At 37.2% G+C, this 14,956-nt stretch overlaps 1 protein-coding gene across 1 annotated transcript in view; it reads left to right on the forward strand.

Moving 5' to 3' along the window:
* The first annotated feature begins 5,517 nt into the window (after nt 1-5,517).
* Nucleotides 5,518-14,956, forward strand: part of LOC134328965 (beta-1,4-N-acetylgalactosaminyltransferase 3-like) — a 36,420-nt gene continuing 26,981 nt past the window's right edge. The window contains exons 1-9 of the mRNA XM_063010240.1: nt 5,518-5,553; nt 8,237-8,272; nt 8,371-8,466; nt 9,309-9,399; nt 10,695-10,795; nt 12,667-12,734; nt 12,904-12,979; nt 13,847-13,913; nt 14,558-14,683. Coding sequence (XP_062866310.1) covers nt 5,518-5,553; nt 8,237-8,272; nt 8,371-8,466; nt 9,309-9,399; nt 10,695-10,795; nt 12,667-12,734; nt 12,904-12,979; nt 13,847-13,913; nt 14,558-14,683 — 697 coding nt within the window. The remainder of the gene's footprint in view (nt 5,554-8,236; nt 8,273-8,370; nt 8,467-9,308; nt 9,400-10,694; nt 10,796-12,666; nt 12,735-12,903; nt 12,980-13,846; nt 13,914-14,557; nt 14,684-14,956) is intronic.

Consider the following 14,956-nt stretch of genomic DNA (forward strand, 5'->3'; position numbering starts at 1 on the left):
AGTTCAGACAGTGGATTCTTCTGCTCTGACAGATACCACGTAGAAATTCAATATAGAGTTTGTAGACACATTATTTATACTTTGCTTTTTTTGGCATCTTAGCAAAAATTTTAATACTGTAAAAAACAGATCAGGCCTTCAACTTAGCCACTGATGATTTATGAGAGATTGCTAACATCAAGCAAAGCTATTATCCAGTAATCAAATGGTGCGTCCTCTACTACACACACATCTTGTGATTCAGCACATAATGAATCAAAACTGATATTTATTACTTACAAATTAAGATGCTGTATAATCGCTGCTCAATCTCATTACGTCACTCCGTCACATTTTCACAATTGTCTATTTTCAATATATATTTATATACATATTTTTTTTATTATATATAGCAATATATATTTTTTAATATATATTTTTTAATCATTTAATATTTAATAGTCAATATTTAACTTTCATTTAAAATTCTGGCCCTTCCATTTATATTCTTATAATTTGTGTAAAGAAGGTGAATGGAAACCCACATACTGTTCAAGTCAGGTTAGCAGTTACAGTTCATCTTTGTTTATACCCAACATTCAATCATTCATGTATTGTTTGTAATGGCTCGTCCTGGTTTCAGCTTTTAATCAGGTGTGTTTAATGTTTTGCATGTATGTATGTACTGTATGTATGTATAAAAATATTTATGTAATTATAACTATGTCTTTGAATGATTCTTAATAAATTATGTTTGTACTTTGAATGTGAAAAGGCAATTTACTGTTGCATAGACCCCGCTCCAACGTCAGTACAAAAACTCACTCACTCACTCACTCACTCACTCACTTTCTTAACCGCTTATCCAATTAGTGTCGTGGGGGGGCACACAGTAATACCCTGGACGGGGTGCCAGTCCATCGCAGGGCAGACACACACACACACACATTAACCTGACTGCATGGTTTTGGACTGTGGGAGGAAACCGGAGCTCCCAGAGGAAACACATGCAGACACACAAAGAACATGCAAACTCCACACAGAAAGGACACGGACCACCCTGCCTGGGGATCGAACCCAGGACCTTCTTGCTGTGAGGCGACAGTGCTACCCACCAAGCCACCGTGCCACCGTGCCACCCCAGTACCAAAACACTTTACTGAAATTTGCAGATCGCATGATAAACAGCAAATTAATAATTACGACTTTTAGACTCTTTATTTGGACCACTTTTTTCATTTGCGTAATTAACCAGTCAACCAGTTTTGTGACCACAGTGCAATGAACACAATTACAGATAATAACCTTTACATTTAACACAAAAATTTGACTTTAACTGAATAATGGCTGTTAGGACCCAGGTGGCCTAGTTTCATTATGTTAGAACCTGCTGTATTTTTAACCCAGTACATGTTGTCATATCACACAGTAAATGTGTAAAAACTGTCGTGATATGTCCAGTTTTATCTCTATGATTGTTAAACTTTAGTGGTCAGCACAGAAACCAGGCATTGATTCCATGCTAGGCCTTCTCATTTGAGAGTTATTTGAGAATTATTATTTGTGTTATCAGAGCCTCACAAGCACTCTTTTCACTAAATGAGTACAACTTCCTACAGACATACTCCTTTCCCAGAAGACTGGATGCAGCTGTAAGCACAAAAAGGGGGTGCAAAATTTATGCTCAGGGTTTTGGATTGGGATCGTGAAAAAGATCATGGTTGGGTGTGCACATAATTTACCTAAACTCAGAGATGAGGATTTTGCAGTGCAGGTTAGTCAAGGTAAGAGAAGGATAATTGCATGTGTATAGTTCTCAGTAATTACTTTGTTAAGATACTTATATGTAATTTGAGAGTTATTCTCTTCAAGTAATTGAATACAACAGCACCTCATTTATGTACATTTAATTTAAAAAAATACAAGTCGTACTGACATAAAAATGTATTTTACTCTATTTCCTTACATTTCAAAGACTTCAGGGGCCACTGCTCTCTCTATCTACAGCTATAACAGCCTCCACTCTTCTGGAAATCTAATCCACAGTATTTTGACAAATGGTATTTATAAGGTCGGGCATTGATGTTGGAGAAGCACTGACTGGCTTGTTAAAATTTTGTTAAAAAAGAAAAATCAGAAGCATATCATTTGTTTTCTCAATTCATTTTATCCACCTGTTAGCAAAATGTTTTAAATTTGGCCATATAGTTTATTTAAATATGTGTTTTGTATGTGGTTATTTAAAAAAAAAAGAACAATTTGATTAAACCCAACTTATATGTATAATCAATTATTTATGTAATAACTAAATAGGGGAACTTTTTTATACTGAAGAAGGATAAAAGTAGACCCTGATTGTCTTATTTCACGGTCACTAAGCTAAATAAAAAAAAATTCTATCTTAAAATATCTGAAATACTTCAGGTTTAGCTAAAATTCATTCAGATTTCAATAACTGGATAGGCTGACCACATGGCCATGGTGGTGTTTAACTGTATTTTTCTTTAATTCTTTTGAACCACAAGGTGCTTTCGGTGACTTTTGAGGAGATAACGATTTCTAAATGTAATATATATGTGTATATGTGGTGTTAGAATGATTTTATGTACCCTACACCTTACAGGGGTCAAAAAAGATTGCACCATTAAAATCTGTATATGATTGTGTCTGTCACAGAAGCACAACTGGTAAAATGAGTTCTGAAAATTTGTTTTCAATAGTTTCCTTACGTCGTTGTCTCTGAGAAGTTTCACATGCCATGTCTGTTTAAGTTTTGTTAGGGTCAATATGTGTGTTCCCTTTTAATAGATTAAAGGATTACCCAGAATGCACTTTTGTCTTGCGTCCAGTGTTCTAGGCTCCCAAACTCCCAAGGTTCAAATCATAATATATTACATCTTTCACCAGAGGTTATCCTGCATCAGACGAGACCCAAGACTCAACGTGACAAGTGTTTATTGTGTTTGATGTTAAAGGTTTATTACTATAACACCACATTAAATTATCCATTCATTCATTCATTGTCTCTTTTACCATATTATATTTTACCATACGTCATCATATTCAGGGTTGCAATGGGTACAATTCACTGGGTAAAAGGTAGGAAACACCCTGGACAGGTCACCAGTCCATCACACACACACATACCTTTTAGTAGCACCAATTAACCTGACTGCATGTCTCTGTACTGTTGGAGAAAAACTGTGAGAGCTCTTAGAGGAAACCCACACAGACACAGGGAGAACATGCAAACTCTTCACCACTCCACCTGTGGATTGAAGCCAAGACCTTATTGCTGTGAGACGATAGTATTACCCACTGAGCCATCACAAAAAAAATTAAAGCAACTGGATGCATATAATTTATTTAAGTGGCTGATTTTTTACACCTGCAGTAGGTGTAGCTGAAACACCTGAAATCAGTAATTAAGAGGAGTGTCCACATATTTTTGTGTATCGTGGTTAAAGTAGTCTAAAGAAATTAAGCTTTATTAAATACATGGTAGTTATTATAACTTGGTGTTGTTTAAATGAAACACTGACAGCACCTAGAGAGGGTGTGAGTTTCATTTCCTGCAGCTTTGCCTATATTAAAGCAGCCGTGCTTCTTAATTACACAGATTTAACGACAGGGTAGAGCAAAGTGTAATTCAAGTCCCGCCTAATTAGTCTATGAAAAGGTATTAATGATGATAAACATGTTCTGTCTGGACAGAGATTTTGGGCTCTGTGTCTTCACACTGAACATGTACAGTACATGTTATGGTTATAGACCCAGGACCTTTTTGATTTGAGGCGACAGTTAAATATCAGATATATATGAATACGTTTTGTCTAGTAACAATTACATTTTGAACTTAAGATATCTACATTGTAAAGATAGCTAATAATTAATAGCATATACACTATATTGCCAAAAGTATTCACTCACCCACCCAAATCCAAACGAGTCGATCAGGAGTTGGGCTCGGCCCCTTAGTTCCAGTAAAAGGAACTCTTAATGCTTCAGCATATCAAGAGATTTTGGACAATTTCATGCTCCCAACTTTGTGGGAACAGTTTGGGGATGGCCCCTTCCTGTTCCAACATGACTGCGCCCCAGTGCACAAAGCAAGGTCCATAAAGACGTGGATGAGCAAGTTTGGTTTGGAAGAACTTGACTGGCCTGCACCTCAGGTGAGTCCTGACCCCAACCCGATAGAACACCTTTGGGGTGAATTAGAGCTGAGACTGTGAGCCAGGCCTTCTCGTTCAACATCAGTGTCTGACCTCACAAATGCGCTTCTGGAAGAATGTTCAAGAATTCCCATAAACACACTCCTAAACCTTGTGGAAAGCCTTCCCAGAAGAGTTGAAGCTGTTATAGCTGCAAAGGGTGGGACAACATCATATTAAAGTACACAAAGAAGATTAGACAATTAGATAAGATTAGATAATAATTAACTGAAAATTGCTCAAGGTAATAAAAGTAATAGAAATAAAATATAACTACAAATGTTTGTTTGTTTATTAGGATTTTAACGTCATGTTTTACACTTTTGTTACATTCATAACAGTTACTCATTACACAAGATTCATCAGTACACAAGGTTATATCAAACACAGTCATGGACAATTTAGTGTCTCCAATTCACCTCACTTGCATGTCTTTGGACTGTGGGAGGAAACCGGAGCTCCTGGAGGAAACCCACGCAGACACCGGGAGAACATGCAAACTCCACACAGAAAGGACCTGGACCACCCCACCTGGGGATCAAACACAGGACCTTCTTGCTGTGAGGCGACAGTGCTACCCACTTAGCCACCGTGCCACCCAACTACAAATACAAAATACCTAAGACAGGCATTTATAAATAATACAATTTAATGATGAACATTACGGTAGAGAGAAGTGTTTAAGCAGTGTTAAGGTACTTTTTGCCTTCACATGTACTAATGTAAGATATAAAGATAAAATTAGGTCTATTATTAAAAGATTTACAACAATGAATGTGATATTTAGATATTAAGAGAATGTTGACAACATAAATCCCATCTGCATTCAATACCTCACTTTTAACCATTCCAAATAGAATACATTCAATTTTCAATTTAAAATTCTGGTTAATGTTCCTATTAATAAAATTATTTTACTGGATTTAAGTCAATCTAAAAGAGTGAACAGAGAGCTTAACACTGACCCTGCCTGTCCAGCCTGTGTTGCGTCACGGCTGCTGGTGACGCTAAAAGGTGTTAGAATGAATGTTGCGCTGGAATGAATGAATGCGGCTGATGTGTGGATTTGATAGCCGGTGTTTGAGTATTCTGATCACTGTAAACGTGTGTAAATAAGATGGATAAACACCTGAATCATCTGAGAGGATTTTTAAACATCAGAATATTTAGATTAGGCTTTTTGGTCTTAATTTCTCTGATTGTTTTTTTCTATTTTGCTGTTACTCGGAATAGCTTGAAGACGTTTTCGGGTCTTGGTAAGTAGTTATTTGTTTACTGCATTTATTTCATTGTCATGAACTGTTTTATACTGATCGGTGTCGCGATGGGTCCGGTGCCACCGGGAAACACTGTGCGCAAGGTAGGAATACCCTGGACAGAGCGCAATCCATCACTGTGGTAGTTAGTTCTATACTGGACATTCGTCTGACATGCGAGTTTCTTTCTTCTTGTTTTCAGTCAATAAACATTTAAAATAGATTAAAACTTGCATAAACCCACTCTACAGTAAACAAGAAAAAACTACAATCAAATACATTTTCTAAGTTCCCCCGTTAATTTGAGTTAACTCTATTATATTTCCTTTTAAATGCGTTGTTTATGGGGTGAAAAATTAAGGGAGCGTCTGAAAAGTGCGTAAAACGCAAAACTGTTAAAACGCGTTAAAGCTTGTAGTAGTTACCTAATGACATGTACCACCTGCTGTACCTGTATTGCAAAATAAAAGTCCTACCATATGGGCAGAGGTGGAAAGAGTACTAAAATATTGTACTCAAGTAAAATTACTATCACGTTAATGAATTTTTACTTAAGTACGAGTAAAATTACTAGTCTAAAAATCTACTCAAGTAAAAAGTAACTCATTTAAAATGTACTCAGAGTAAACGTTACTTAGTTACTTTTTTAACAGCGGAGGGGGGGGGGTGTATCTTCTGTTTAATGCAAACAGGACAAGTGGATATATCTCACAATAGTTGTTTTTAATTCTATAGATTCTACAGAATTCTATAGACCAGCCTTCTTTTCATCACTAACAAATACCAAACAACACTCATACTGCAAATCTCATAACTTAAAACAAGTCACGGTTACAGGTGTTGTGACTTTCACTAAATGACCCAAAGAAAACCTTCAAAATGTATAAGACAAAACTTTGTAATTCTTTGACATCAGACTATGTTATCAAATAACGAAACATCAAACTCCAAACATGTTAAACTTTTTTAAAATCTCCCTTCCCTCCCTACTCTATACCTAGATTACAGCTCCTTTATTTTAGCACCAGTTTATTTTCCATCGCAGAATTCACCGCAGCAGTTTCCCAGACGCGATTTTTAGCGTTTTTTATTTACTCAGTAACGGATGTTATTTAAAATGTAGTGAATTACAATTTTTAATACAAAACATACTTAAGTAAAAGTAAAATTACTGTTTGTAAAATCTACTTTTAAAAGTACAAGTACACAAAAAAACTACTCAATTACAGTAACGCGAGTAAATGTAATTCGTTACTTTCCACCTCTGCATATGGGTACTTTAAAGTTGTGTGGGGAAAAAAATACATTTTGATATAATGTTTATTTATTTATTTATTAGGATTTTAATGTAATTTTTTTACACTTGGTTACATTCATGACAGGAACGGTTGTCACTCATTACACAAGGTTCATTTTTTCACAAGTTTATATCGAACACAGTCATGGACAATTAAGTGTCTCCAATTCACCTCACTTGCACGTCTTTGGACTGTGGGAGGAAACCGATGCACCCGAAGGAAACCCACGCAGACACGAGGAGAACATGCAAACTCCACACAGAAAGGACCCAGACCGCCCCACCTGGGGATCGAACCCAAGACCTTATTGCTGTGAGGCAACAGTGCTACCCACCGAGCCACCGTGCCTTTTTGAAATAATAAAGTTATAGTCATGTAATGACATATTTTGGTACATTTAATTCACCTGTACATTTTAATATAATAAAGCTATAGTTACATAGTGACATGTACCATTTACTACACCTGTATTACAGAATAAAGGTCCTTCTTTATGGGTACTGTAAAATTATGTGTGGGAGTAAAAGTATATTTCAATATAAGTTATATAAGCTACAGTCACGTAATGACAGGTATCATTTAATTCACCTGCTGTATTACAGAATCAAAGTCCCACATAATGGGTACTGCAAAATTAAGTGTGGAAAAAAATGTAAGTTTTAATATAATAGAGTTATAGTTACATAGTGATGTGTACTATTTATAACACCTGGATTACAAAATAAAAGTCCTACCGTATGGGCACTGTAAAATTATGTGTGGGAAAAACATTTACATTTTAATATAATAAAGTTATAGGTGTGCAGTGACATGTATCATTTACTACACCTGTATTACAGAATAAAAGTCCAACATTATGGGGACTGTAAAATTATGTGTGGAAAAAAAATTACATTTTTATATAATAAAACTATAGTTACATAGTGACATGTATCATTTACTACACCTGTATTACAGAATAAAAGCCCCATACTATGGGTACTGTAAAATTATGTGAGTAAAAAAAATTATATTTTAATATAATAAAATTATAGTCACGTAATGACATGTATCATTTACACCTGTATCACAGAATCAAAGTCCTGCCGTATGGGTACTGTAAAATAATATGTGGAAAATATTTCTAAAATGTATCATTTACTACACATGTATTACAGAAGCTCTACATTATGAGAACAGAAAGCAATTATATTATATATTATATTAATGTATTAAATTATATTGTATTAAATGTTGCAGATCATAGCTTTAGGACCACTGCAGTCTAAACTATTAAGGATTTTGAGATGACTTAGATAACTCTTAATTTCTAATTTCTTTTTTGTTTCAGAGTTCTGGGACGTTGATTGGTTCACACAATCACAGGTAAACTAAACCTGACTGTTAAATAAACGACCTTGTTGGTTAGTGTATAATTATGTATTTATCTACACTGCATTTTTTATCTACACTGCTCTTGTTTTCTACTCTATTATTTTCCTTTACTCAGAAACAAGCAGCTGATCAGCCACAGTGGAAACCTGAGGTAAAAAAAAAACACTAGCTGTTCTTCTATTATTCCAGATGTTTACTGTCAAATATTGAAAAAATGTTATGTTTTTTTTTATTTTATTTTGTGAGCAGTTTATGGGTGAAGTTAATATGCATGTTTTTGAGGACTGGTGTGGAGGATCTGTCGATCATCTAAAAAAGAATGAATTGTTCCCTCTTTTACCCCATGTAAGTTATTCTTTCTGTGCACACACACACACACACACCCACACACAAATGGAAAAAAAACATGGGTGTGCTGGAGCCTATCCCACACAGTAATACCCTGGTTTACCAGACACACACACACATGTACCTATAGGGAAATTCAGTGTCTCCAATTAACCTGACTGCATGTTTTTGGACTGTGGGAGGAAATCCACACAGACACAGGGAGAACATGCAAACTTCACACAGAAAGGACCCAGACCACCCCGCCTGGGGATCGAACCCAGGACTTTCTTGCTGTGAGGCGACAGTGCTACCCACTTAGCCACTGTGCCGCCTGCAGAAAATCCTGCTTCACAAAAATAGGATGTTGAAAATAGAAGCAGTGTATTTTTATTGCTTTTGTAGCGATCTCTGGATATTCTGCCTTGATTTTAGATAGGTGCGTGTCAAACGTGTCAAGAGGAACATACAGATATAAAAATAATACATCTTACAGAGTGTGATTGTCAATAATATATATATATATTCTTTCTGTGCTGTAATAATGGTCCATGGCTTGGTGGTTTGGGACCACTGTTGTAAACAACCCCTTTGGAATTTTGGTTGATGTTGATGTGATTTGTAAGCGGCACATTCATCTGCCATTCTGCTACATCACAAAATCACTCTCTTGAATTCAAATTTGTTGATTGTGGAGGGAACTAAAGTACACTTAAACCCATAATTATAATATTTATAAGTTGTTCTTTATAACATGGCATATTAATCATGCTTACAGTAACAATTCAGAAAGGCTGTGACAATCATATGATGCTCAGTTAGTCTCAGTAACGTGTATGTTATGTGTGTCATGATTTTAGACACGCACCACGATAAAGAAGCTTGCTGTTCATCCCAGACGGAGTAACTATGGACTGAGAATCTTTGGATACATTCATCCATCAGTAAGTGGTGGGTAACACACCTTTAATCACATGTTGGACTGCACTTTACACAAAATACAGACTAAAACTGAAAAAAGGTTGCCAGGTCTAATGTTTTTGGATTGTAGGTGGACGAATGATCCACTGTGCCGATCCCTAACAGGAGACTGTTACAGCTGCACTACAAAGCTAACTTTATAATACTGCCCATGGTTTTAAAATGGGATGTCAGACAGCTGTCCACATACTTATTGGTTATATAGTGCCAGGTTGCCACTGTTGGGTCCTTGAGCTAGACCCTTAACCTTCAATTTCTTGGATAATATGTACTGCCATAGTACTGTAAATTGCTTTGGATAAATGCTGAATATGGAAATGGTTATACAGCGATCAGCCATAACATTAAAACCACCTCCTGGTTTCTACACTCACTGTCCATTTTATCAGCTCCACTTACCATAGAGAAGCACTTTATAGTTTTACAATTATTGACTGTAGTCCATCTGTTTCTCTACTTACTTTTTAACCTCCTTTCACCCTGTTCTTCAATGGTCCGGACCCCACAGGACCACTACAGAGCAGGTATTATTTGGGTGGTGGATCATTCTCAGCACTGCAGTGACACTGACATGGTGGTGGTGTGTTAGTGTGTGTTGTGCTGGTATGAGTGGATCAGACACAGCAGCCCTGCTGGAGTTTTTAAATACCGTGTCCACTCACTGTCCATGCACTCTATTAGACACTCCTACCTAGTTGGTCCACCTTGTAGATGTAAAGTCTTGTAGAGTCGATCGCTCATCTATTGCTGCTGTTTGAGTCGGTCATCTTCTAGACTTTCATCAGTGGTCACAGGACGCTGCCCACGGGGCGCTGTTGGCTGGATATATTTTTGGTTGGTGGACTATTCTCAGTCCAGCAGTGACAGTGAGGTGTTTTAAAACTCCATCAGCATTCCTGTGTCTGATCCACTCATACCAGCACAACACACACTAACACACCACCACCATGTCAGTGTCACTGCAGTGCTGAGAATGATCCACCACCTATATAATACCTGCTCTGTGGTGGTCCTGGGGAGTCCTGATCATTGAAGAACAGGGTGAAAGCAGGCTAACAAAGCATGCAGAGTAACAGATGGACTACAGTCAGTAATTGTAGAACTACAAAGTGCTTCTCTATGGTAAGTGGAGCTGATAAAATGGACAGTGAGTGTAGAAACAGGGAGGTGGTTTTAATGTTATGGCTGATCAGTGTATACTGCATTCTAAATCATATTATACGTTAAATGTTGACCCTGATTTCTTCTGTTTGCTCTTTTAACAGGAGAATATATTTTTGCCATTGCCTCTGATAAAAACTCTGAGTTCTGGCTTAGTGATGATGAAAGCATTAAAAATATCAAACTTCTGGCGTACCTGGGCAAGGTAAGAATTATTATCCTTGTATTTGGTAGGTCTTATGCCAGTACGTTTTAACATTCAATATATGTAGACATTAACATTAAACTGTAATTGTTTCATTGTTTAGTTGCAGTCACATATAAATGCTTTTAGCAGTCTCACATCTGATGTATATTGTAACAAGGACTCGCAGGCGGGTTAGGATTCAAGTGCAGGTTTATTCACTAAATATTTCTATATAAGGTGATTTTAAACACATGGGACTGTGCAATTTTACTAACAATGGGACTGTCAATTTTGGACAATGTTTACAAACTGTGCAAATTTTGGACAAATGTTTACAAAGGGTAATGTGCAATTTTCGGGCAATTTTACAATGTTTACAAACGGTAATGTGCAATTTTCCACCAGCTTGTTACTGAACAGAAAGTCTATTTTTGTGTGTTATTGTGTTATTATTGTTATTGTAAATTCTGTAAATTTTGTGTATGCAAATTTTGGTATTTTTGTAAATTCTAGTTTTTCTTTAAATTTATTGTTTATAACACTAAGGTATTGCACCTTAATTTTGTTATACCTGGTATAATGACAATAAAGATATTCTGATTCTGATTCTATACCAAGCAAATAGTCCAAATAGCACAAATAATGGTCAGGAAACAGGCCGAGATAGATTGATTGACAAGGCTTACAGAAAGAGTCAATATAGAAAATGCTTTGGTCAAAATCACAAGACAAAATCACCTAACAAACATTCAGTACAGGCTCAGGTTCAGGTCTAACACCTCGCACTGGTCTGCAAACAAAAAAGGGGTTTAAATAGGGACTGTGGTAGCCAAGTGGGTAGAGCCATGTGTTACCAACTAGAAGATTGTGGTATTGAATTCCGGCTCTGCCATGCAGCCACTGTTGAGCCCTTGAGCAAGGCCCTTAACCGTCTCGGCTTCAGGGGCGCTGTACAATGGCTGTGCCTGCACTCTGACCCCAGCTTCCTCATACATTCCAGAGTAAATAAGCAAATAAAGAATTTCATTGTACTGTACACATGTATCTACAGTATATATGTGCCAAATAAAGGCGTCCAATCTGCCCTGGATTATTATTATTATTATAAATAAGAAACAAACAAGGATGGCATGGTGGCTCGGTGGGTAGCACTGTCGCCTCACAGCAAGAAAGTCCTGGGTTCGATCCCCAGACGGGGCGGTCTGGGTCCTTTCTGTGCAGAGTTTGCATGTTCTCCCCGTGTCTGCTTGGGTTTCCTCCAGTTCCTCCCACAGTCCAAAAAAAAAACATGCAGTCATGTTAAATGGAGACACTGAATTGCCCTATAGGTGAATATGTGTGTGTGTGTGTGTGTGTGTGTGTGTGTGTGTGTGTGTGTGTCTGCCTTGCGATAGACTGGCTCCCCCATCCAGGGGGTCCTGGTAGGTTGTCACAGGTATCTGGAGCCATGCTGACTGCAGTGCGTCTCACAGCTGCAGGAGGGGGCGTTGGGGAAAATCCATAGAGCAAACACTATAATCGAGGTGGTCCCACAGATGCTCAACTGGGTTCAAGTCTGGGGAATTAGGGGGGCAGGGTAATACTTGGAAGTCTTGGTCATGCTCTTCTAGTCATGTGACATATCGCATTATCTTGCCCATCCGCCCCAGGGAAGATAATTGGTGTGTGTAGGTGTACTTGATCTGCAGAGATTCATACCCAAATTGGGTGAGAGTGCCTTGCACACCTCATATACCCACCAAGTCAGCCCACAAAACAAGACTTCCTTTATGAGCCACACGCCCAGCCGTCGAAAGGAGGAAGTGGGCATAATAATGTGAATATCTGTGTATATCTTAATGATAATAATAAGAAGTATGTTTTTCTACCCTCTGCACACTGTTTGTCAGACTGGAACAGAATGGACCGCTCCAGGAGAGTTTGAGAAATTTGCATCCCAGTTGTCTCAGCCTGTACGGTCAGTCACGTCCTCTCTAAAATCCCCCTGTACAGGTTTTACACTGTATGAATTAATGTGCTATAACTGTAATTATTCTGTCACTATCACTGATATTAAAACCTTTAACATTGTATGAATGGAATGTTATGGCCTGTGACTCTGCATGATTCCAATTCATCTTTTTTAGGCTGGCAGAAGACAAGAGATACTTCTTTGAAATCATCTACAAACAAAGTAAAGGAATGGATCACATGGAAGCTGCTGTATGTTTTTATATTATTTGTACTGTATATTTTACTATATTTGTATTTAATTCTTTGATTTAATAATTATATATTGCATTACTTATGTACACTATGTGACCAAAAGTATGTGGACACTCCTAATTAATGATATTAGTGATTTTAGGCCTCAGTATTTGTGCCTGTTTCTGTAAGGCTGCACCCATGTGCACAAAGTGACACTTTGTGGACAAATTCTACAAAGGAAATAATGCAGTTTAGGGAAGGCTCTTTCCTGTTCCAGCATTACTGTGCCCCAGTGCACAAAGCAAGCTCTATAAAGACATGAAGAAAATTTCAGTTTAAAGAAACTCCAGTGTCCTGCACAAAGCCCTGACCTCAGCACCACTGAACAGCTTTGGAATGAACTGGAACATCAATTGAGCTTTCTTTTTTTCTATTTTATTTATGTATTTTCTCCCAGTTTAGCGTAGTCATTTTGTCTTCTGCTGCTGGGCTTGAACCAGCAACCTTCTGATTACTAGTCCTGTACCTTAACCGCTGTGCTACCACTGCCCTTCAGTTCAGAATCTCGGTGCTGGTGTGCTAGGGGAATATCCCAGTGCGCCATCTGGGCTTTTTTGATCAACACCAATGCCCAGCCATACAAATGCTCTTTTGACTGAATTGGCACAAATTCCCTCATACATACTTTAAAGTCTTGTTAGAAGCCTTCTTGTGAATGTTTTTCTTTTGCAAAAACACATCAAGACATTTCAAAATGTCAACACTGTTAGTAACTAAGACAAGATAATGACATGTGAAAGTAGCATAGCATCCATAGCTTTTAATATAGAAATGAACAAATGAGATTTACAAGCTTTTAAATGTTTAACCCATTTTTTCCAGTGGCGCCTCAACAATGACAGCTGTAGTTTTGAAATTATTTCAGCAAACCACCTGTCACTCTACGCTGGTAAGTTTTTCTCATTAATACATTATACTCTATATGCATTACATTAAAGACTGAGCTGAATTTCTCTTCTTTCTGTTTCTTTTAAAGGTCTTAGGTCTTATGCTTGGTAAAAATATACAGTACATAAAGAATGTACTGATTGATATTCTTGCCATGATCATTCGTTTCTTATAGCCACTAACAAGCTTTAGGCACGAATTAAAGTAGCCCACAACTAAAAGTAGACAGTTTAGTCTGCTTTTACTTAAAAAGGTTAAGGTACACATAAACACACAAACATTTGGTGTCCACAAACTTTAGGGCCCTGACTAACCAAGTGCTACAATAGAGAACAGTGTACTGTCTGATAATAATTTATACTAGATATTGTTGCTGCAAAATAGTCCAATCTGCACCTGGTTTCATAATAAAAGCTGTTTTTAATGGTTGTAAAAATGCCAGTCGTGTTAAAGCTGGAATCTTAATGGATTGGCACCCTGTCCAAGGTTTTTGAGTTGGTTTCTGGGTAGTACTGGACCAACCACGACTCTAAACAGAATAAATCAGTTAATAATCAGTATTTAGAAATAAATAATCTTGTAATTGTTCAGCTATAAACTTGAATTCTTTACAATAAATATAAATAATGACTTTTCTGTTTCCAGATGAGACTTTTCTGTTGTCGGGGAACACTGATCACATCCCCCTAACTGCAGCCAATAAGATCACAGGTTCTGATGTGTCTGAGGTGGACATGATCAAAGAAGATCCTCGAGATCTTATCTTCAAGAGTGAGTACTTTATAAGTTCAAATAATGTTAGAATATGGCAGTTACTCATACAGGGCTGTCTGAAGGCTCAAACAACACTGGTTTCCAGCCTTTACCTTCAAGAACTACAGTTTTTTTAAGGAAATCTTCAACTAAAGTGACAATTTTTCACAAAGTTTGGCAAGTGCTGAGCCACCCATCTTTGTTTAAAAAGGCTGAACCTTTGGTGGATCCACCTTTTATAACCAATCATGATTCATCTGTTACCAATTCAACTGCTAAATGTGGATTTTT

The sequence above is a fragment of the Trichomycterus rosablanca genome, chromosome 1, assembly GCF_030014385.1.
Source record: "Trichomycterus rosablanca isolate fTriRos1 chromosome 1, fTriRos1.hap1, whole genome shotgun sequence".
NCBI lineage: Eukaryota > Metazoa > Chordata > Actinopteri > Siluriformes > Trichomycteridae > Trichomycterus > Trichomycterus rosablanca.